Source organism: Strongylocentrotus purpuratus, unplaced genomic scaffold (assembly GCF_000002235.5).
Source record: "Strongylocentrotus purpuratus isolate Spur 01 unplaced genomic scaffold, Spur_5.0 spur5_scaffold_1, whole genome shotgun sequence".
Lineage (NCBI taxonomy): Eukaryota > Metazoa > Echinodermata > Echinoidea > Camarodonta > Strongylocentrotidae > Strongylocentrotus > Strongylocentrotus purpuratus.
Genome location: NW_022145594.1, coordinates 35,677,469 through 35,701,695, shown reverse-complemented (window position 1 = coordinate 35,701,695; position 24,227 = coordinate 35,677,469). Strand labels below are relative to the sequence as shown.

Sequence of the window (24,227 nt, the reverse complement as noted above, 5' to 3'; positions counted from 1 at the left end):
GGAATTATAAAAAAAAAGGAAAAGGGGGCATGTGTCAAAGGGGCATTTATGAGAAAGGGTTGGGTTTGGGGCTCCTATTAAACAGGGAAAGGGGCACATATCAAAAGGTAAAAGGGCACTTGTTAGAAAGTTTAAGGGGACGCGTGTCAAAGTAAAAAAAATGAAAGGGCTTTTATCAGATATCACAAGGGGCACTTATGAAAATGGAACAGTGGCACTTATTATGAGGTTAAAGGGGCATTTGTTGAAGAAAAAGGGGCACCTGTCAGATTTGAATAGTGGGTAATTATCGCCAGGGCCGTAGCCAGAGTTTGGGGGGGGGGGGGCACATACATGTAATTGATCGATGTCCTGGGGAGGGGTCAAAAAGAGTTCAACCGATCTTGGATTTTTTTTCTTCTTTTTTTTTTCTTCAATGTATGTGAAAGAATGTGTAGTTTTCTCTCGAGTTTGTCTCATCATGCGTGGGATCTGTGGGTGCTGGGGTTCCTGCAGCAACCCTGTACATGGATTTTCTTCAGTGGGTGCATATAACCCGTGGACTTCACATTGTAAACCTTCAAATGATGAATTATCATCGAGTCCCCCACCCCCCCCCCCCTTCCCTCATTATTTTAGAAAGAAACCAAAGAGAAATTTTAAGAGAAAAAGAGAAAGGAAAGGAAAAAATGGTAGCTAGGCCTAAACAAAAACAAGAGGCAAGATAAAAGAAAACAAGATTGAAGATATGGTATCAATATTATCTTGCTCCTTTCCCTTTTTCTTTTGTCTTCTTTTCATTTCAATTTTCTTGCAATTTATTTCTTTCTTCCTTGGTATCTATTCCGTATTCTTTATTTCTTCCATTCATTTATTATTTATATATATTTTACTTTTTAACTTTGTTATTCTTCTTTCTAATCCCATTTTTCTTTCTTCCTTTTCTTCCTTATGCAGTTAAGTGAGCATAGATCATAGAAATAATTTAAGTGCAATACACAAGTATTTTATTTTTGATAAATGTCTGTATGTAGGCCTATTCTTGTTATCTATTTTATACAGTTTATAATACTGTATCACATATTCAATACCATAATGCAACCTCTGCTTGTAATATTTAAAAAGCAAACCTAGAACTGATTATTTACAATTCATGAAAAGAACTAGACTCCCATTAATCTCAGAAAAGTAGGCCTAGGCTACTCACAAATTGCCTATCAAGACTCTTACTTGAAATATATGCTATATATCTTGTCTACCGATACTGACATTTTGGCATTTACTAGTAATTAAACACAGCATTTATGACTGTATTATCTAAATGACCATGACATTGCTTTTCTATGTCATATTATAGGCCTGCCATTAATCCAACGTACTTGTTACACACGATATTCGATGCTGCGCATGCCTCGATCATACATGAATATTCAAGAGAATCGAGACTTTCCCCGGCCCTGCCTAATGAATATTCATGATAAAACAGGAATCCGGGCTCGCCGTGGTACGAAAAAATAAGACGCATGCCGCTCATCGATCTACTCCGTTGCTACATATTGGTGGGTTGACAGCATCATGAGTGTACGCTTTGACGCGCGCCTTTCTGTCGTCATGCGTGTGTTGTAGGAATTGAATCATAAGACGTTTATATGGGAAATCCCAACCCGTAGAGTTCGCTGTTGAATACACCATTAGCGTCACTTGTATAAAGATGGCGGTCCGATGTATACAGATGCTATGCATTTCATACAATGTATGCATGATACTTCATGTTTGTTCGCTACAGGGTAAGTCTACTCTAATTGAGATGCAATATATCTGCATGTTTATATTAGGTTCGAGCTGTCATAGAAATGCTGAATGTACAATTTATCCACAAGTCCTTTCTCGTCATTCGCTATATAATAATAGCGATACTTTAGCAATTAAAGGTACGTAGGCCTACATACTAACAGATAACGGAAGGAAATACTGCTATTATATCCGGTGCGTTAGTCTGATGAAATAAAAGACTTTATGGATGGTGGGGATATTATAGGAGGGACATGAACCTGATCATATTAATGCAGGGTCATGATTGACACATGAATCTATAAATAGCCTCTCGTTTGACCTTAAAGGGATCGTTGAGTTCTGTTGCAAAGGGCGCTACACAAACAAAATGTGTGTGTGAGATGATGAAAGACCGAGTGTCAAATTTGAAATCATCGTTTTTTGATTAAAATCGGTTCAGAGACGGCTGTAATATAACGATTCCTAATAGTTGTGTACCACCACAAATATTAGATATTTTGAAAAAATTGAAAAAAACGTTGAAAAAACGAAATAGCGCCTTTTACGTCGCATTTCAGCCAATGCCGATGTTGCTTATATTACCCACAATTAGCCAGCTCATGTATTGTAATTTGTAAATAAATATTTAATTAACAGTCACTGTGTCTTTTTAAAAGTGGAGCTGAATTAGTATGATCATATTGGCTAAATTTCACACATTTTGGGGTCTAAAATTTCCTTAATAGCAATTTTAGATTCTAAAAGGGCACTATAAATGTCATAGATAAGAATAAAATCAATAACCATGCACTTTGAAGGCATTTGCGGTCTGAAAACAGAACTCAACTATCCCTTTAAATTAAAATAACAACACCCTGGGTGCGTTGGTTGCGATATCCGGAAAAATGGGTGGAACTATTCAAATGAAGTTCTGCAAAGAATATTAATACTTCTAAATATTGAATATTGACACTTGCATAAGTAGTTTTTAACGACAAGGAATTTAAATCTAATAAATGCTCTTCAAATTTGATTTCAGTCTCCTTTGATTTGTCACCCAAAGTGAGTTATTCTTGTCACTGAAATATTAAACATCTAAGTTTTGCATGTTATTGCTGTATGCATTTGTTTTCCTCTTTAAGGTCATACAAAGTTTTGGGAAATTTTAAAAATTGGGTGGAAATTGATTCTTTACAATTTTGATATATTTTGATGCCTCTGTGGATTTATTATAAGCACTAGAAAATTCAGCCCCTAAAACACTTCCGCTGTCGAGAAAAATTGAATATAAAAATTCACCGGTGCTCCCAGTAAATTTTGATGAATTTCAAATGGCGCCTACGGCCGTACAATTGGAGCTGCGACCATTAAAATCTCAGAATATGTAGTTGTGATATAAATTTCCAAACGGGAATTGGTGATTGGTCGATTTTAGTCAAGAAACATTGTTTTATAGCTTAATTAATATCTTGACCTGAAACTATGCAACATAAGGAGTTTATTATTTTACATTTCATAACTTTAGACTCGATTTCAACCGCGACAACGATCACTGTATATTGTAGGATCGCATATGCTTCCAATATGTTCATTTGAACCAAACCCATGAACCCATACCAAAAATGTGTAGTACCTTTAATAATGTAGGCAGAGCCCTGTTGTATACTAGCATTGTTATATATTTTTAACGTTTATTTTTAATGCATATTAAACAATGTCTTATCTTAAAATTGTTCTTGTGTAATTATTTGCCCGCTGAACAGGCTTATCTGTGTAAAGAAATGATTTAAATGAATGAAATAAAAAGAAATAAACATGTTCGCCAAATCTTAATAAATGTTGCCTACTGTTTGGGTTCGCCAGGTGTATAATCTTACTGCAGTATATAGGGTATATCGTCTAATGTAGACTGAACACTAATGAAAGTGAAAGTGAGTACACACGGAAATTGTCGAAGAGAGTGCTTCCTTTACTGTATTTTGTTTTTAACAATACCACTGCTGGCCTGGTGACAGAGGGTGATAAATTTTATCCTGACACTACATAATTCTAATAGAATGATATTTCTTTTGAATTTGATATATTTTGTTAATTGCTATCTTGTCAAGCACACATTCCTGTGAATTAATGGTTACGTTCAGTTACCTTAGTATGATCTAGAATGAATAGTTTCGCCAACTAGTTTGTTTTTTATGTTTATTTTCCCCCTTCACTTTTAAACAAATAGCACTAGCATTAAACATGTCTATCAACAGAATTAGGTTTAATGTTCTAAGCAAGAAAGCGTCCATGTACTTTGTGTTTGTGAGAATAATCACTGCCAAGTAAAATGACTAAAGAGATGGGAGGCTTATAGCTTCATAATTACAACGATACATATCGAAAATATATCTAACTCTAGATTACAAATGTACATCAAGGTATTTGTTTCCTATTCTGCTACACGACACGATGCATTTAAGAACCTTTGATACTGTTTAGTGTCAGTGCAAATTAATTTTCAGGTGGATCATCTCTATGCGGTTTCTTTGCAAGTAAGCTATTGCTTGGCTTAATGGAATTGCCTTATTACGTCACGAATTACATAAACCACAGTTTATATATAAGTATTTCCTTTTTTGTTAATGCAGGTGTGAATTGTGATGTACCAGATGGCGTTGTATATACCGACTTACACAAAACTGCACAGAAAGGAGATGAGCTTGTTCTGAAATGCCAATTCTATGGTACGCCAATCGCCGTTTACTGGAAGAAAGGACATGACCCAACGAACTCACCCAACCTGATCACGTGGGTGGAAGGAGAATCCGCCTCCGGGTCATGCGTTCATGACGAATCTTGCAAGATGAACGCTACCTTCTCTCTCATCATCAGAAATATTACAGTTTCAGATCAAGGATCATATATCTGCAGAGTTTCAAACTACAAAGGGATCTTGATCCACAACTTTACAGAAGTAAGCGTCTTTGGTAAGTGTTTAATTATGTGTACATTTTACAGAATGACTGAGAACTACCCTAAATAGGATTATTTCCATAATGAAAACTGTTGGACATTTGCTCTTGGAAATTGCGTGCGCATACGTGTACGTCGCTACAACAACTACTACTACGAAATATGACATTGTTGCATGAATTCGACCATATCTTAAGTTACCATCAACGTTATAAATTGGGGCTAGTCGCATTTGAAAGGGGTGAATTTCTGCTATTTTGTGGAGTAAAAATTATTCATGGGGACCTTTTAACCTCTCTGCCTTTTGTTCTTGAATGTTGTTACGCATTCATTCTCTGAGACAGAAGTCTATGGCAGATGCCCCAATTTTGTGTTGATAAGTGTGTACGGTCATGCTCAAATATGGCTATAACATCTGAATGCGTCAACGTATCAAATTGGGGCGAGCAGATCTAGAGACTTCAAATCCTAAACTAAAGGCTGATGTCAAATTCATTGTCATTGGTCCAATAACCTATCTGCCTTTTTGTTTCAAAGGTTTTCACCAATTGTTGAAAAGCTCTGATAAATCGAAAACTAGCCAAGACGTAGTGGGAGATTCCATTATTGGTTTGAGGGGTAGCAGCATTATAACCATTCAATCCCCCGTCAGGAAACGACAGTAACTTGCGATAAGCCAATATTCAAGACCGAAATCATTTGAAAAGTGTTTGATTTCTTTAATTTTGGAGCATTATGTGAATCCTGCAGGAAAGATATTAGTTAAATAATGTTCTAAGTTTCATTAATTCAAGTATTACTCATAAATAAGAGATACAAAGGAAAAAATAGAGCTTTTTCTTCGCCATGCTCCGCAGTCAATCATGTTTTCATTCTCACGTCGCGTATATGTCGATCGCGATATGTGTACCTAATACGTACACTACAATGACTGTGGGTGCATGCTCTACGTGTAGTGACGTGTAAATTTGTGCTTGTAATGTTTGTGAGTAAAGTGATTGGGGAGTGATTGTGAGCCTGAACATGTCCAATGTATGAATACAACATATACCCAGGGCATATACATGAACGTGTGTGCTAGACGAGGCGAGGGATCGGGCTTTTAATAGTAATTACAACAAACACCCCTATTTACTGTAATGGAGCAGTCCAACTACTGCTCACTGAACCGCTGTAGCGTGATGAAGTAAACAAACGTTCTGGTGAATGCAACGGACGCGTAAGGGATTTTTTGTCAAAATCGGGCCTAAAGTTTTCATTATGTAACTATCTCCATGCTTTAGAACTATGCTACTGCTACATGTTAATCTAATAGTTGTAGAATATTTATTTAAACAAAAAACAAGACGAAAACAAAAGTATTACTATCATATTTAATATGAAATAACATTTACTTGTACTATTATATTAATTAATCAAATGAAACTGAAAGAAAAAGCTTTATGCCTCTCATTATAGTTTTTACCTCATGAAGATATTATGATTTTCTTTGATTGAAATTATAGTATACTTTTTCATTTTCAGCTCCTCCGATGGAACCCTTTCCACTTATCGATGAATGTCCAGGTAAACTTCCCAACGATGCTGAACAAACCTGTAGTCTTTCAACTGCTAATAGCATCATCATCACATGCTCAGCCTCAAGCTACTTTCCAGACATCGATCTCTTCTTCTTACACGAATCCAAAAGGATGGGCGCAACAACTATCAAGGAAGTTGCAAACATGGACGGGACGAAAAACAAATCAATCTTCACCTTAGCTGAACCCAGTGAAAGCCCCTATGTCTGCGTCGCTTCTGATATCCCAGGATCACAAGACCAAAGGACAGTGACTGTCACAGTGACCTTTCTAGGATCAACTGTTGCCATGACAACATCATCCAATCAAACCACTTTACCTCCGAATCAGCGTGGAGATGTAGCCAAAGTTGGTAAGAATTTACGACGATTTTTCTCTTTTTTGGTGTGGGGGTCTTTATATTCGACCCGTATTCAAGAGTTGATAGATAGTATACAACTGCTATCATCTCGAATATCAGTAAACATTATTCACACAAGGTACCTCTAAATGTGTTCGAAATCAAGGAACAAGCCGATGTTGTTTGGCCTGTTTCTGAAGGGACCGATGGTTGAGGTATCACATTTTAAGATAATGTGTAGTATTTTTTGTTGAAAAATGATAGCAGGAATCATTTTTTGTTGGCTGGGGGGGGGGGGGGGGGGGGGGAGGTGTCGCGCTCATAACAATGTCCGTAGGTCTGTGGTCGACCATTAACTTAAAATTAAAATAATTACCGACCAGTAAGGAGTAAATGCTATTGAAGAATGATTAGCATTTTTAATGAATGATTACTCATTAGCAAAAAATGTTTTATCACATGCCCGCCCTCAACAGTTTTTTGTTTTATTGTGACTATCACCTCCGATACAAGATGCAGATGATTCATGCGACTGAATAACAGGAGGACTCATCACATCAGTTTAGTAAACATGACATTGTAGTTGAAACGCCCATCATGCGAGAAAAGAGGACGACGAGATGTTTCATTTCCTGATCATATTTTTAATTCTATTTGCAGTTGTACCAATTATCGTTGTCATTCGTATATTGGCTGGGATTTGTGTTCCCATGGCCATCACATTTTGGTGTCGGAGAAAACGAATGATGAATAAAGGTATGTTTATATATACGAGTCGTCATTACTGGGTCGAGTTATTAACTCTTATCATCATCATCATCATCATCATCATCATTATCAGTATTTCAACAAAAAGAAAATACCTGATATGAAAAACGATTTATTTTTGTATACTGTAATATCGCATGAGGCAAAATAATTGTACAGTTATTTCAAATTTTGATGTACTATAGAAAAATAATAATGATAAAAGATATTTAATTTATATATCGCATGGTATTATACTTTCAATGCCCTTAACATGCCCCTGAGAAAAAAGACTTTTGACCGCAAAAATTCAATTGCAATTTCTCAGGTTGTTTTCCTCTAAAAGTTTTCACTTTCCGTACAGAAAAAGACGACGAGGAATCCATGCTACTACATCCAGACCCACAGATAAATGGTAACTCATTATATTTATCTAACATACACAAATTAAGAATTCCATTAATTTCTTGTAGATACACACACTAACTCACACACACGCGCACAATCGTGCACACATATACATACACACAGAACAAAAATACATACGCCCATATCCCCCTCCCACCTGCAGTCATAATCGCTAACAAGTTAATTTTGAAAATGTTACTAAGATTTTCCTCAAAATATCACTTTTATATATCAATACAGTTTATGTTATACTGGAATCCTAGCTTTTTCATCGAGGGTATTTCCTTTTTTAAAATTTGTTTCATTTTTTAATGCGATACAAATATTAGTTATGAAATTGATTGTTGACATTATTTCAATGTAAGTTTAATGAAATACCCTATGTTATTTTTAATGTAATTTCTGGTACGGCTATGCATAAATACTCAACAATTTGTGGGTTGTTATTATTTCTCTCAGGGAAAGTATCCTTCTTTGAACTATGGTACCTGGTTAATAACATGGATCAGACAAACTTGAATATCCTACGGGACGTCCTCGTCGATCTTGTTATTCCTGTGGTCAATGAAGAACTAACCAAAAAAGAGGCCTACGACCTGCTCTGTCACTGGAAGGATGCAAATACACTTGACAATGAAGGAATGATGCTGAAGAGTGTATTAAACGGATATGGACTTGAACATTCTTGGAAAGAGATGTGTGGTGGGTATTGATTCACTTCTACATGTAAAGATCCACAGTGTACCGGGTTTATCTATTTGTTTTTTTTTTGGTGTTCGTTTTGTTTTTACAGGGTGGTGCTTTTAGGTTGTAATTGATAAACAAAACAACACTTTTTTTTTAATTAGCCAGGCAGTATCATTGGACAATTAAATACCATTGATTGAAAGATCTGTAAAGAAAAGATGAGGAAAAGTAGATTAAAAACAATAGGTACCATTTCCAATTAATATACTTTGAGGTATGTATATATTTTACGTAAAGAGAACGCGTGAACATATATGCGTCTTAAGCTATAGTCACAAATCAGAGCGGCAACCGACTGATTAGCTCGGTCGCCGCCGGAATTTAGGCATCGCCCAACGATTTTTGGAGAATTTGAGCAGGCTGTAGAGCCCTAGCGATGCATGGGCGGTGGCCTGTCGATTTTCCGTCGGCCGCCGGTCGATTTTAGGTCATAACTGGACGAAATCGGGGAGCTTCTCCCGGAAGTGGCCTACTGATGACCCACCGATTCCCGAGCGGTCTTCCACCGGCCACCGGCTGATTTTAAAGAAATTGCCAGGCGGCCGGCCGGTGATCGGCGGGGCACCAAGATACGCTCGGTGCCCGGGCGTTAACCGCCCGGATACCGACCCAATCGAGCATTCGCCGTCGAGCGATTTAGGTCAAAAATCGAATCCGCTAGGTCAAAGGCTGCCGACCGATTTTCGACTCGCCGCCCAGTGACCGACTGATCTCCCAGCGGTAACCGTGCAGTGGCCGGGCGTCGATTCCTCGGCAGCCTTTGACCTAGCGGCTTCGATTGTTGACCTTAATCGCTCGACTGCGAACGCTCGATCATATTGCTCCGATTGTCTCATTTTCGCTCGCTGGATCACTGCAGCACAAACATAGCTCGTTCGACGTCACTACCAAACTAGCCAATCAGCTGTCAATGACGTCATATTGAATGTGGCGGCAAATATATTTTGTGAAATTATCGAGAAATTGACTATTTCTAATTGCAAACTAGTTTTATTTTTGGATGAAAACGCAGCCATTGTTATCTTGAAATTCATTGAAGTCATCAGAATAGGGTAAGTTACGTTTTAGATGATTCAAGAGGTCTATTTCGTAGATAAATTTTCAATTTCTTAGAATGTTCCACTGTGTTGCAGGGTACCGGGTGTATGCCATTGGGTGTGATGTGTTCGCGCGCAATGGCGCGAATTATACATTCTTCTTCTTCTTCTTCGCTATAAGTACAGGCCACCACGCCGTCGGGTGTGAACATTCCTTTCCTTCTCAATACAATAACTTTCACCTGCCTAAGTTATTCAAACCATACGGAATCGTGGCGTCTCGCCACTTCCATTACGTAATCATTAAAAGGATCCGCATATACAACATTTTCCTGCTATACGTTAAATTGTACCACAGGAAAATACAAATCTCCCTGGTTCAATGGTATACCATTGGTATACCATTGGTATACCATTCGGAAGTACCACTGAAAATACCATACAGATACTATTCACAAACACCATTTAAATACCATTCGGATACCATTGAGATTACGCTCGCTACGCTTGAATGGGAACCATTCATCTACCATTGAAATACCATTCAACCTAATAATATTTTTTTGGACGCTCATTTGCATAATCACCAATGGTAGATGAATGGTACTATTTACACTATTGAAATATGCAAATGAATGGCGAATGGTAGGCCAATGGTGGATGTTGAATGGTAGGCCAATGGTGGATGTTGAATGGTAGGCCAATGGTGGATGGTGAATGGTAGGCCAATCTACCCTTCACCATTGGCCTACCATTCACCATCCACCATTGGCCTACCATTCAACATCCACCACTGGCCTACCATCCACCATTGGCCTACCATGCCAATGGTGAATGGTAGATTAATGTTACAAAATTTGCATATTTCATATTCAAAATTTCAATTCTACCATTGGTGATTATGCAAATGAGCGTCCACAAATTATTATTAGGTTGAATGGTATTTCACTGGTAGATGGATGGTGCCCAATGGTATGTTGCGAGCGTAATCTCAATGGTAACGGAATGGTATTTAAATGGTGTTTATGAATGGTATCCGTATGGTATTTTCAGTGGTACTTCCAAATGGTATTTAAATGGTGTTTGTGAATGGTATCCGTATGGTAGTTTCAGTGGTACTTCCGAATTTGTTTGTAAGGGCAGCTTCATTAATAATTATTAATTGTTTACGATCAGATAAATATCTTGATAAAAGTTTTAAAGGTGTGCCCCTAATACTGTAAAATTTCACATTTTTGTAATAAAATAGAATGATTTATAATTGCTGCTTTAACAATAACAGATGTTCATGTAAGCAAATGTATAATAATGTACATCACAGAGTCATATGAGTGAGACCACAGGCATAAAACAGCTGTTACTCACGGTAAAGAGACACATATCAGATCCAAAATTACTCCAAATTGAAGAAAAAACTAAAGATCCATCATTGTTCCTGAGGATTAGGGTATTATTCCTTGCAGTTTGTCAGCTTTGAAACGTTGATCATGAAGAAAAATTCGCGAACAATAAAGCGAAATCACAGAGTAAATTGTAGTTCAAAGTATAAGGGACTCCTAGTTTTCTCAAAGTCACTACCAGTGAAACACCATTGACCATACAATTCCACCATTGAAACACCATTGACCATACAATTCCACCATTGAAACACCATTCACCATACAGACTCTACCATTGAAACACCATTCACAAATACAGACGCCACCATCGAAACACCATTCACCATACAGACGCCACCATCGAAACACCATTCACCATACAATTCCACCATTGAAACACCATTCACCATACAGACTGTACTATTGAAACACCATTCACCATCATACACCACCATTGAAACACCATTCACCATACAGAATCCACCATTGGTATACCATTTACCATACAATTCCACCGTTGAAACACCATTCACCATACAGACGCCACCATTGAAACACCATTGACCATACAATTCCACTATTGAAACACCATCCACCATACAATTCCACCATTGAAACACCATTCACCATACAGACTCGACCATTGAAACACCATTCACCATACAGACTCTACCATTGAAACACCATTGACCATACAGTTCCACCAATGAAACACCATTCACCATACAGACTCTACCATTGAAACACCATTCACCATCATACACCACCATTGAAACACCATTCACCATTCAGAATCTACCATTGGCACACCATTGAAATACCATTTACCATTGATGCTACTATTCAAATACCATTCATTTACCATTAGTTTTTTTTTTGTAAGGGACCTAATACAGTCCAAACGATGAATATGTGCCTTAAACGAAGCAGGCGACAATCGGCGTAGCAGACGACACTTGATAGTAATTTTGTATGTGAGATTGCTTTGCTAAGTATAAATTACTTTGTTAATAAATATCAACTAACAATTCTTTTACATATCTTTAAAACATCACTGATATTTAATAATTCATGAGTGAGTAAAGGAAACATACAAAACTATATAATGATATGAAATACTTGGTGGCAATTAGGGGAGTTTGACGTGATGACCGATTTCACCCCTCTGTTAATAACCGAATAGTCCATGGTGTGTCATGAATATTCATGTTTTTGCTTACCTCGGCTAAATGTTTGCTTTTACCAAATGGAAAAATTACGGTGGGGGGGGGGGGGGGGGGGGTGGATGAAATGGACATAATGAACATAGCAGAAGTGATAATTGATAATTCATGCTTCTTATCCTTCGTGTGCTTGAGTCCAAAGTTCGACTTGTTTCACATGTGTACTATAGGCAATGGCGAGCTTGCAACCTATTTTGAAAAATTACGGTGGGTGAACTTTCAAAAGTCAATGAGACATGAGGGCTCCAATGAAAGAGCTAGTGATGACGTACGTCGGGTGGATGTGCTTTTCGTTTAAACCAAAAAAAATAGAATTTTTAACGATTTAAAAAAAAAACGTCTATAGGCTAACATGTTAGGCTGCTGACTCTGACGATAGGGGGCGTTGTGAAATGAGACTAAACGGAGCAATATGTAGGTCGGTGCCCGGGCGGCGACCGCCCAGGCACCAAACGTACTTTGAGCGGCAAGTGAAAGTGAGCAGGCGCCACCCGAATTTTAACTTAGCGCTAAAACTTCAGCAGCGACCGAGCGACGCCCTAAAAACAAGCGGTGCCCGGAAGAAATTGGCCCCAAATTCGCCGCCCGGCTGCCGAGCAGGCTAGCTTTAGGTGTTGTGACCATAGCTTTAGGGAATTCTGTAAAACATGTAAAATGATAAGTTTCAATGATCTTTACAGAATATTTAAGATTATGATTGAGATATTGTTCTTTTTTTTTTTTAGAACGGCGACATGATACAACGTCGACGGTTTCTGAAGAACTTTTTGATCATGTTTTACGGAGCATTGGTTGTGAAACAAAGATTTGCCAATTCATTCGTGAACTGATCACCGAGGAACCTAAAACCCCACCCAATGTGTCAGGAAATAGAAGGGACGTTACCGAGGAATCTATGGTTGTATTGAGGGAATGGCGTGACCGAGAACAGACTGTAAGCCAAATCATTCAAATATGTTTAGCTCTAGAAAGAGCCAAGTGCCAGCCAGAAGACCGGACTTTTTTTAAGGGTGAGTTCCATGTTTCATTTCGAAGGTTTAAAATGATGCTATTTACTTGTAAGGAAATGATTGTGTCTGTATCTTGCGAAATTAAATTTGTCTTGTCCTTCCACCAAGATAACGATTAGTACTCAATTTGGTTTAAGGTTAAATTGTTACGCTCTGGGGTTTATTAAAACACTTGAGGGACAATACAAGATGGACAAAACCTGGAAAAAGGGTCGTGTTATCTTATTATCATGTTCTTACTCTTTTTTTTATGCTTTGCACTCTGACAATGAAGCAACCTTGTATCCGATAATAGCTGCTCCTCTGGGTGTCCGTGCTATTATCTTTGGTTGATATTACTTTAACCCGTCTTCTATTGAATTCTCTCTTTCCGTGGGCATACTACAGGAGCCACTCGGTTTCTGTAGGCAATGGGTTACATTTAATTAACGTCTCACTTATTAACGCATTTTCGAGACATCTGGTTATTTACATACATTGGACAAAATGTGAGGGACCTAACCAGGAAGATGGGTTGTTTTTATCTAATTTTCATGTTCTTTATAATGTTATTATAATTATTGTAGTCATACATAAATATTTATACAATATAAACACTGGACATTTCGCAGCTTCTTATAATTTTGTTGTTCTTTTAGTTGCTGATCATCTCCTGAAGGTGATATCCCCACAAGAGGTAGAAGGCTTCGTCTATAGACTGGCAGGAAGACATTGCAAGAGGCTTGCTGAGTCCTTAAGAATCACGGATCAGAATATAATTGCCACCATCATGGATGAAAACATCGAAGATCTTTTTCTCATTCAGTCAATGGTCATGGACTGGGTAGACGGACAGGACTGCTGCAACTACGACAAGAGATGCAGGCTTGATGATGCCACCATCAAAATTGGCCGCCATGATATTACGGGTAATGGTTAGATTAAATAATAAATCTAAACTTGGCTTTTGACAAGTATGTCTGTATAGTTATTATTGACATTCAAGTACGTTATTTCTGTTTCTGTTTTCCCAGATTCATTTGGGACAACCAGCTTCCGAGTTGAAACAGGAGGTATTCTTGAACGACCACATCCTGATGCCAAGACTTTCAGTGAGTTTGGTTTTAGTTTCTTGTGACAAAAGAAAAGAACATAATCTAGCAGTTAAACCTTTTAAATTATATTATGCTAGTATTTGATTTTGGTTGACTCGCAGACACCAGCAGTATATTCGATGACGATCGGGCGTCTTTGATGAGGCATCTGCCTAAATGTGCGATACCGTTGTTACTTGGGAAGCTAGGCATCTCAGTTGACGAGGAAAGTGACGATTTGGAACAGAAGCTGCAATGTTGGAGAGACCAAAATATCAAAGAATCTAAAAGATCTTCCCTGCAGGCCCTCGTTTCAATCCATAGTGATGCAATGAACGAGACGAACAACAGTCATGGTAATTATCTGAAAGTAAATGTATTATATACGTAATAGGTAATAGGTAATAACTTGTTAAAACATGTATTTTACCATAAACTGACCAATTCACTTGCATTATTATTATTACTTCGATCAATGGATTCAATTACTATCCTGCACATTTCATGGCACATTCTAAAATCAATGCGGAGCATTTCAGGTAGTCGCCTTTTTACAAACGCACATACGCTAATCGAAACAATATGCATCCTACAAACGGGCAGAGAGGGGCAACAAACGTACCTTGCTCAAATTTATAAGTGCGGTACCGTGCCGGGATTCAAAACCACGATTGTTGCTTTCCAGTTAATCGGATAAACCCCTCAAATACGAAACAATTGCTCATAGGCCATAGGAATTTTACCAAGTCAAAACCTCTGGCTAGATAAATCCTTCGAAAAGTGTGTCATGGTTCTATCATTTACATTTAAAAGATATCAATCTACTTAAATAATCGACTCTTCACCCAGGTGAAGCAAATTCCTTGTTAGCTTGAGCGCCTCAGATTGTAACTCAGCTAAAGTTTGGTACTAGTAACATGTTCCTGGTAAGAGTATGATTGCTGGACCTCACGAAGAACATATAAATTAACATGACGAGACTTGGTTGTAAAATTGTGGCAGTATTTTTATTATTATTATCATAATTATAATGTTGTTCTTGTAGCGATCATTTCTATTTTGAAAATAATACGCATTGAACAACTCCACTTTTTCATTTGTCAAAAGATGTGAACTGTGCATTGTAATGGAAAATCACCATACAATTGGGGTTGCTTTCCTGATTTTATCAGCATAAAACATGGAGTGATTACTTTAGAACATATAATACCGGTCTACTTTCAGTCGAAAGTACAAGATATAACGAGTACTATAAATATTTGATTTATCTACTCTCTTTAAGTACTTGACGTGAACGATGATGAACTGGAGAACGTGATTGCAAGCATGACTTCCATGAAACAGATGGAAGAACTCACCTCAAGACTTGGGATAAAAAACGACAAAGAGCAATCACATATTCTTCATCTCACAGAATGGAGAAATAGATGTAAAATGGACGAACGCCGTAAAACGCTGAGAGAAGCACTCAATGCTATAGAATTATCAGGTACGTTCTTTTCTCATCCCACCTGACAAGTTAAACTATTAACATGTCTTGGGAAAAAAAATATACCATACAAAACAGGGCAAGGAAGAAATTTAAGAGAGAGAAGAAAAAAAATTCAATCATAATATTTGTTAATTGTACAAAGTTCAGCTCACCTTTTGACGGTAAAAGACACGGGACAGTGTCAATTTCTCGATCGCCGCTCTATACCCACCCTTTACTACAACGTTGTGGAACAAACTCTGAAGCCCTTTACGATTGCAAGGAAATGGCGCTGCAACAAATAATTTGTGAAGTATACTAGATTAGGTTGGGTTGGATGGCACAATTGATAACATTCATTTGATGTAGAGGTATCGTGGTCGAGTAAATATGTCTCACCGGACTAATGGCCTTTGGCAAGACATTGATCTACATTTGCCACACTCAACCCGGGTAATGTAAATGAGTGCCTGGCAGGAATTAATCCTGAAAATGATAGAGCGCCGTAATGGCAGCTGTGCTAAAGCCAGGGTAATAATCGGGAGCGCCAGAAGTGTCAAGTCTGACAGACATGAGCGCTATAGAAGAACCCACTATTATTATTTTTATTATTATTATTACGAACGGTTTACAACACATGTGTAATTTTTGAACCCGTCTCTCGAGAGATTTCTTATATAATGGTAACACTATTTGATGTAATCTTTGAGGCCTTTTAACATATTGAATGTTCAGTAATTGTTGTAGATCAACTGCCCACGAGGACGATACTGTTTTTCTTTATTTGCTTATCGATTTATTCTGTTCTTTTGTTGGTTATGTGTGCTGCTGGTCTAGACGGCCGTCGCTATCTCTGCTCTATCTTGCTGTTTTTTCAGTCGACTAGGAAGACCATATCTACTGTACAACATAACTTGCAAACAAAACACCGTTCACATGCCGATCTTATTATGTCCCGAGTTCGTTCAAACACACATAGAACGCTATTTATTACGTGTTATATATGCTCCCTTAAAACATATTTCGCTTTCTGTCTTTTTCCATTTAGGAAGCATTCTTGACCGACTTCCTGCAGAACATGTTTACCAAGCTGAGCTGGTACATTTGGCATGGAAAATATTTTATATCGATGTTTGGCCATTGACAACGCTTCTTGACATGGACACGAATAACGAGAAATCATTTGGGGAACAACAAACCAAAGGAACTGTACATCTTCTGATACAACTATTGGAGAAGTCGAAGGGTCTTGATAAGCATCGCCGCCGTGATTTCTGTGTTGCCATTAGAAATCTTGGTTACTTGGATGTTGCTCGATCAGGCTATTTTGGTAAGGAACATTAACCGATTTAACATGTTACCTGTGTCAAGAAACATTCTTGATTTAAGGTAGCTTAGGGATTGTTGGCACTCAAAGACATGTCCGGAACGCAAAATACATAAAGGTGGAAAACACAATTTTGTGTCATAGAGATAGAACGAAATAAATATAATTATTCTCATATGGAGCTGGTAAGAAAACAACGATATGACATGTATTAGGTTAATTGACACCAAATTGTCATTCAAATTATCTGAAATTGCACACTCTTATTCACGTATAGCAAGTACGATTATGCCTATCGGACGGGTCTATTTAGGATGCTACACTTGCTAATCTAAAGCTATGGTCATTAAGAATTTCATGCACATATATGAATGCATGTATGAATTCATCTAAAAGACGCATTTTGATAATGATTCAGCGTTGAATAGATGCCTGGATTTTTTTAGATGCTCAGTTCCCGGTTATCATTTATTTTCTAACTATATGGTTTGCCTAGTCACAATTATTCGTAAAATTAATTAACGAGTGTGACCTTCGTTTATTTCCGTGAATTTTCGTTAACATCCTTATTAGAACTGACATTATCTTTCATCAAGTTCTGAAGAGGACATTAAAACATTAATCTGTTCTGTTAAGACAACGAGTCACTCTCTCGTTTTGTAATCAAAGTATCTCTGTTTGATCTATTTCACGAAAAAATTTTTTTTACAAGATCTATGATACTTTTCCGCACCCTGGGTATTGTTTTCTTTACCCATTTAAAATTCTTAAATCCATGCTTGAAGGTTATGACGCAAGCCTCAGCGAACTTTGCAACATGACGTCGGGATTGTCGGAAGCAGAACTTGTAAAATTTGTCGACCATCTTGGATTGAAGAAAGATGTTCTTTCACTCTGTCAAGGCACAACAGAAGCATACGACAACCTCAAACTTATGAAGATCTTGAGAAACCAGCTTAGAATGAAACCACTTCACTTCAGATTCGAGCTAGCTTTGGGTCTTCGTGCTGTTGGAAGAACCAAGATTGCCTGTGGGATTCTCGCAGGTAAGCTCCATCAAGATAAACTAATGCATAATCTACTCGGGTTATATCATTTGTACCTCTTTTAATTAACTGAATAACCTGTTTTTGTATTTCTAGAATATCTAATTACTTTTTCCCAACTGATGTGCTAGTTTTGAGTAAGTAGCAGGTAATTGGTGTCGTGTGTACCTGCCTGGAAGGGCAAGCAGAATCACTGCAAGAACGTTACCCGTGATCACTGTTAACCACTTGACCACTACACAGAAAGGTCTCACTCCCGTCCTCTCTTCCATTACCTCATCCTTCCCCTCCCATGTTAATCGGATAGTGTAGTGGGTTCTTAACGGACATAGTTAGAAATTCTCAATATTAATTTAGGCCTACATGTTATGAACTTTGTACTGTGAGAGGAAGATTGAGATACAGATAAAGTAGGTGAGGGGGAGCTTTATGAAGGCTCTACATGTTATAAAATATCTTCTTCATCATAATAAACATATCATAAAGAGACTATCTTACAAATAAAGTAGGTTCTGTACCATCGCTTAAAATTTCTCTGATTTTCCTAAATCGTATAGGTGGGTACCACACTACGGAAGTCGGTTCCAGGGTTGTAGAAAGCATTTGCAGTAGTCTAGAGGATGACCAGCTGAAAATGCTCTGTAAACACCTTACCTTGAAGGATCAGAATGACCAGAGTCCTACAACGGATACAGCAACACTTGTGACGGAGTGGGTAAGAAACTGGTTGGAAGAATTTGACAAATTTTCAGTGATGAAAATAATCATGGACAAGATTGACCTCAGGAGAAAGAAGATTGACAACCTGTTTAGTGCCGGATTTGTCATACTTGCTGAGGAAGTCATGCTACTCGAGATGTCCAGAATTCTGTATGGCAAATCAGCCGATAAGACATGTGAGGAGACACCAAGCAAGGATGATTTTGATGTCGAACCGGAAAATAAGGAACATCAGTTGGCATTTATGGAGCAAGAATCTGATATCAAGCAAGCCAATGAGAAGCGTCTGGAACACGCTAGCGCGCAAGAATCTGATATCAAGCCAGCCAATGAGAATCGTTTGGAAAACGCTGGCGAGCAATAATCTGAAAGCAAGACAGCCAATGAGAAGTGTCTGGATAACGCTAGCGACCAGGGATATGTAATCATAGGCGCCGGAAGTGGGGGGGCAGGGGGGGCAGTTGCCCCCCCAGTCAAAAAAGTGGGGGGGCAAAACGCATTTTTGCCCCCCCAAAACGCCCCCCCCCCCTCCAAAAAAACAAAAACAAACAGTAAAGGAGTAAACATGGTTTGTATTTTTAATCCAAAAGAACGTAACAATAATAAAAACCTAAATTAAATCACATATACAATCATCTGTATACAATTCCATTCAAAGAAAAAGGAAAGTTCACAGGAATTAAATTTCATAAACATTGCGCATGCCACCTATACGGTATTATAATAGCGATACGCGCATATCGTGGACATATTGTGCGAGAATGGGAAAGCGTGTCCGTTTTTTTTGTTATAGGGGTGAGAAGACATGAGCCACTGAACGCTGGCGTACTGATGGGGGGGGGGGGGGTGATGTATTTCTTATTCGAAACAAGTGATTTACAAATGTTGATGTTGTGACATGATTTTCCGGCATTTTTTCTCCATTTTTCTTGTAAGTCATACCTTTTTATGCGTTTGTTGGAAAATAAGAAATTCCCAAATTACAGTCAGGCGAAATACGCTTATTTAGAAGCCTTTATGTCATGGTCTGCAAAGTGGCTGAGCTCGACCTCCCCCCCCCCTCCTTTTTGAAAAAGTATGTTAAAGAGAAAAAGAAAGAAAGACGGAGAAGAAAAAAAAGTGACCTGCCAATGTCACAAATAAGGTATAAAAAATGCTCATCTGACCGTAATTAAATGCTTAAAACCCCAGAGCTTACGGGGGCTCTGCCCCCGGACCCCACCAAGGGACCTAAGGCGGGCCCCTGGATGCTCATCTGACCGTAATTAAATACCTAAAACCCCCGAGCTTCCAGGGGCTCTGCCCCCTGGACCCCAACAAGGGCTCTAAGGCGGGCCCCTGGATGCTCATCTGACCGTAATTAAATACCTAAAACCCCTGAGCTTCCGGAAGCTCTGCCCCCTGGAACCCCACCAAGAACCCTAGGGCGGGCCCCTGGATGCCCATCTGACCGTTATTAAATACCTCAAACCCCTGAGCTTCCGGGGCTTTGCCCCTGGACCTCACCAAGGGCCCTAAGGCGGCCCCCTGGATGCTCATCTGACCTTAATTAAATACCTAAAACCCCTGAGCTTCAGGGGGCTCTGCCCCCTGGACCCCACCAAGGGCCCTAAGGCGGGCCCCTGGATGCTCATGTGACCGTTATTAAATACCTCAAACCCCTGAGCTTCCCGGGCTTTGCCCCCTGGGCCCCACCAGGGGCCCTAAGGCGGCCCCTGGATGCTCATCTGACCTTAATTAAATACCTAAAACCCCTGAGCTTCCGGGGGCTCTGCCCCCTGGACCCCACCAAGGGCCCTAAGGCGGGCCCCTGGATGCTCATCTGACCGTTATTAAATACCTAAAACCCCTGAGCTTCCGGGGGCTCTGCCCCCTGGACCACACCAAGGGCCCTAAGACTGCCCCTGGATGCTCATCTGACCGTAGTTAAATATTAAACCTCTGAGCTTCTGGGGGCTCCCCCCCCCCCTTGGAACACGTCAATTGCCTTACAGAGGGCCCCTGGATGCTCATCTAACCGTAATTAAATACCTAAAACCCCTGAGCTTCCGGGGGCTCAGCCCCTGGCCTTGACCCCCTGCCGAGGCTCATGCCCTGGACCCCACGCCAATTTACGATCTACCTGATCCACTTTGAAAAACGTTCCGCGGGACCTGCATGTAACGTGTAAGACTGGTGGTGATGCAGATTTTTCGTCTCCCCCCCCCCCCTTCCGAACAATTTTTCTCATTACGTCACTGCCCCTGGAATGTGAGCCCCCTGGAATGTTTGCCCCCCCAATCCCAAACTGCTTCCGGCGCGCCTGTATGTAATCATACCGGACATTGAGGAATACGACGGGGGCATCATGCAAGTATGAATTTGAAGTCAACTCGGACAATAAGGTGTGAGAAAAGACATCGGAAATACATGAATATGACATCGAGCAAGCAAATGAGAAGAATGAGAAGACATTGCCGGGTTCGAATTCGTGTCGCAGGAAATTGGGTACCTAGCAGGAATAATGTCCTTGAAATGCTCGAGCACTGTAATGTCAGCCGTGCTAGAGCCATTGTAACGATGACATGGCGCCATGAGTGGCATAATGTACTTGACTCCACTATGTTTTTGTATTGTCATCTTACATACTATGATGAGGTTGCTTGATGCCTCCTATGAACCTTGTCAAAACGCAATCGTTGATGACGTGCGTCAAGGTTTGGTCTTGGTGGTTGGTTAAATTTATTGGTTAATTTATCAAGATACTGAACCTGACAGTCATTAGGCTGAACTATATTAAGTGAACACACGATAAAAACAACTTCACTTGCATATCAACGTTGTAACAATTATCAACATTCATTATATTTAGGAAACTATTAACATTCATAACAGTAGGGAAGATGGTGACCACAGCTGTATGCTGCCGGCATTCTCTCTGTATTGGTTTTGCACTTGTTTTGCTCAGTCCTGGCATGCTCAATCTCGTGTCTCTTCAGGGAAGTCTGTGCATATCACATAGCTTGCGCCAAATTTCGTTGGGGTTGTATTGCACAGATTGGTTCTTTACTTGACCAATAACTTGGGTATTTAAACATGCGCTTTTATAAAGAGAATGTTAAATTCAGGGAAGAGGTGAACAATGATTTTTGAGCGTTATCATTGTATTATGCAAGTTTGGAAGAACGTCAGATGACGAATATTCCCTGAAAAGCATGGCTCTTCAAATGCAATATAAATATGGCATGTGACATCATAAAAATTGGGACGGAAGTTTATGTCACATGTTCGTGTAGTCCCATATCTTTCTGTGTACAGTGCTTGTAACTATACTAAGACTGGGCTAAATGTATTATGATTTTGATGACTCCAGAACCTTGCAGTACACACTGATACTTATATGCTAGATGATCAACTTTTTTTTTGGATCAATTCCACAACGTTTCTTTCACAATGATTTTGAATGAACAGAACTTTATCTTAAATTCAACTATTACATTCCTTAGTATATTTATTATCGTTATAGTTATTTGTGTACATGTTTTGTTGGAATATGCAAATGAAATCAACTATATGAATAGTGAACTATTATGTAGTCAACCCTATTTAAACTAATTTCAACGACGCAGCATTTCCTGTATACGATGTAACTATATAATACAGTATTCTCCAAACTTTTCTAAAAAAACGGCCCTTCGAAGGGCCACTCCTTCCGACGAATCGCACAAATCCTTCGCATCTATCAACACGGTGATAACACGGTGATAACACGGTGTAATAGTGTAATATAAATGTGTTGTGGGAAAGGAGGAAAAATAGGTGTTTTCTTTTTTTCATTTGTATATAATATACATTCATTATACACTGCTGCATCCAATTGTATAGTGACGATGATAATGTCAGTGCATGTTTAGCAAGTATGATAACCATGTGCTAATACAGCATTTAGTATGTAAATCGTACTTTATCCTTTTTGTAAATCATTCTAACTCATAGTTACGATTTTGTATTACCTTAGTTTCATACTTTTTCCTTTTCGTATCTAATATTTTGACAAAGGGTATATATAGGGAAAAGGTCGTGTTGATTCTTTTAAAATGCGTAATCCGTTGAAAATACATTGATATTTTTTTGTCTTTAAGTGTTTGGTTTTAGAGTGTGACTTTGATGAAAATACTCATCCATGATCTTCAGAGCATAAAGCAAACCCGGAAAAAACAGGAAACCTATAGCTTTGTCTTTACAATACCCACCGAAAATGTATATATTTTATAAGCAGTTTAGGATTCATCCACATGTAAAATTTCCATTTTAGGCAATGAAAATGAAAATACTGCTGATTGTGGAAAACGTTAGATGCATCGGAAACTCTGGTCAGGAGACGATTACCAATAAAACCTGTAATTGTTGCCATACCTTTATAGATCAAATCGCGGATGGATCGTGTATGTAAAACATGCACAATTCTGACCAGCAGTTTACGTCTATTCGTCAAGTAAATAATTTTAGACTACTTGATACGGCCGATTGCCAGATGGATTGCCTGTCTTTCCTCTTTCCTGTTTTTACATATTTTGCGTTTTGCGTTTATAGTTTTTCTATTCGTTCGTTTATTTGCTTTGGAGGATTGACGGTTCATCTATGGTGTGCGATGATGTAAATGTGTTTATTGTAGCTTACAAATCAAATATGTGTTTTCCGAATGCCAATAACAAAGGGACCATTTACTCTGATATTTCTTCTCGAGATATACTCTAGATATATTCGCATTTAGATAACGATATAAGAAGAAAGAGGACATGGTCAATGAAGATATGTAATAGAAAATGTCACTTTGAAAATGCACACAAAAAAAGTATTTATTTTGGATGTTGTTAAAATGTCGTACGGTTATTTCGGATCATATCCGAAGAGTATTTGATTGCCAATTTTGAACCTAATTTACAGAGTTTTTATGTGTAATATTTCTTAGATACAACAGAATTTTCAAGTTAAAGTATTATTAAAGAAGTTAAACATTTTTTAGTATTGAGATGTGTTTTTCATCAGGTATGTACATGTTTAAAGAGCATAGGATGCGACGTTTTGATAGGGGATATAGATAGGTTAGTTCAGGGCCTGCCTAATCTTAAAGAATTGAATTATATGTGAGACATAAAAAGGAATACTAGAGAAGTGTGGGGGAATATAGGTCAATTACAGGACCAAGTTGCAGAGAGTCGAATGAATAGAGGAGGAGTAGGTGTTTTTAACAAGACTTGCAAGTCTTGAGTTGATAATCTTATTTCGATGTTATGTGAAGTATAACCCTATAGGTTGACTTTTGGTTATTTTTTTGTTGGGCCTTGTTTATATTTCATTGTTGAAATATCAAGACGTACTGTCTTTTCTTATTGTATGGACTGGGGTATATGTTTTTAACGCCATAACAAA

The 24,227-nt window shown here is 38.5% G+C and overlaps 2 protein-coding genes across 2 annotated transcripts; both read left to right on the top strand.

The window, feature by feature from the left end:
• Positions 1–1,717: 1,717 nt before the first annotated feature.
• Positions 1,718–13,511, top strand: LOC115921343. Its single transcript, XM_030978736.1, has 6 exons — positions 1,718–1,766; positions 4,383–4,721; positions 6,232–6,639; positions 8,242–8,484; positions 12,894–13,178; positions 13,453–13,511. The coding sequence occupies exons 1-6, from the start codon at positions 1,739–1,741 to the stop codon at positions 13,509–13,511; spliced, it is 1,362 nt and encodes a 453-aa protein (XP_030834596.1). The 5' UTR covers positions 1,718–1,738.
• A 2,027-nt stretch (positions 13,512–15,538) lies between these two features.
• Positions 15,539–19,232, top strand: LOC115921492. Its single transcript, XM_030978988.1, has 4 exons — positions 15,539–15,740; positions 16,771–17,052; positions 17,835–18,095; positions 18,653–19,232. Exons 1-4 carry the CDS (start codon positions 15,578–15,580, stop codon positions 19,177–19,179), a joined length of 1,233 nt encoding a protein of 410 aa, XP_030834848.1. The 5' UTR covers positions 15,539–15,577; the 3' UTR covers positions 19,180–19,232.
• The last annotated feature ends 4,995 nt before the right edge of the window (positions 19,233–24,227 follow it).

What these genes read in the sequence shown, in the direction of transcription:
- LOC115921492 (XM_030978988.1), top strand. Translation starts at nt 15,578, where the DNA reads ATGACTTCCATGAAACAGATGGAAGAACTCACCTCAAGACTTGGGATA. An exon ending in CAATGCTATAGAATTATCAG is followed by an intron (nt 15,741 to 16,770) that starts GTACGTTCTTTT and finishes TTTTCCATTTAG; the next exon opens with GAAGCATTCTTGACCGACTT. An exon ending in TGCCTGTGGGATTCTCGCAG is followed by an intron (nt 18,096 to 18,652) that starts GTAAGCTCCATC and finishes TAAATCGTATAG; the next exon opens with GTGGGTACCACACTACGGAA.
- LOC115921343 (XM_030978736.1), top strand. Translation starts at nt 1,739, where the DNA reads ATGATACTTCATGTTTGTTCGCTACAGG. An exon ending in TCATGTTTGTTCGCTACAGG is followed by an intron (nt 1,767 to 4,382) that starts GTAAGTCTACTC and finishes TTGTTAATGCAG; the next exon opens with GTGTGAATTGTGATGTACCA. An exon ending in TTCTTGGAAAGAGATGTGTG is followed by an intron (nt 8,485 to 12,893) that starts GTGGGTATTGAT and finishes TTTTTTTTTTAG; the next exon opens with AACGGCGACATGATACAACG.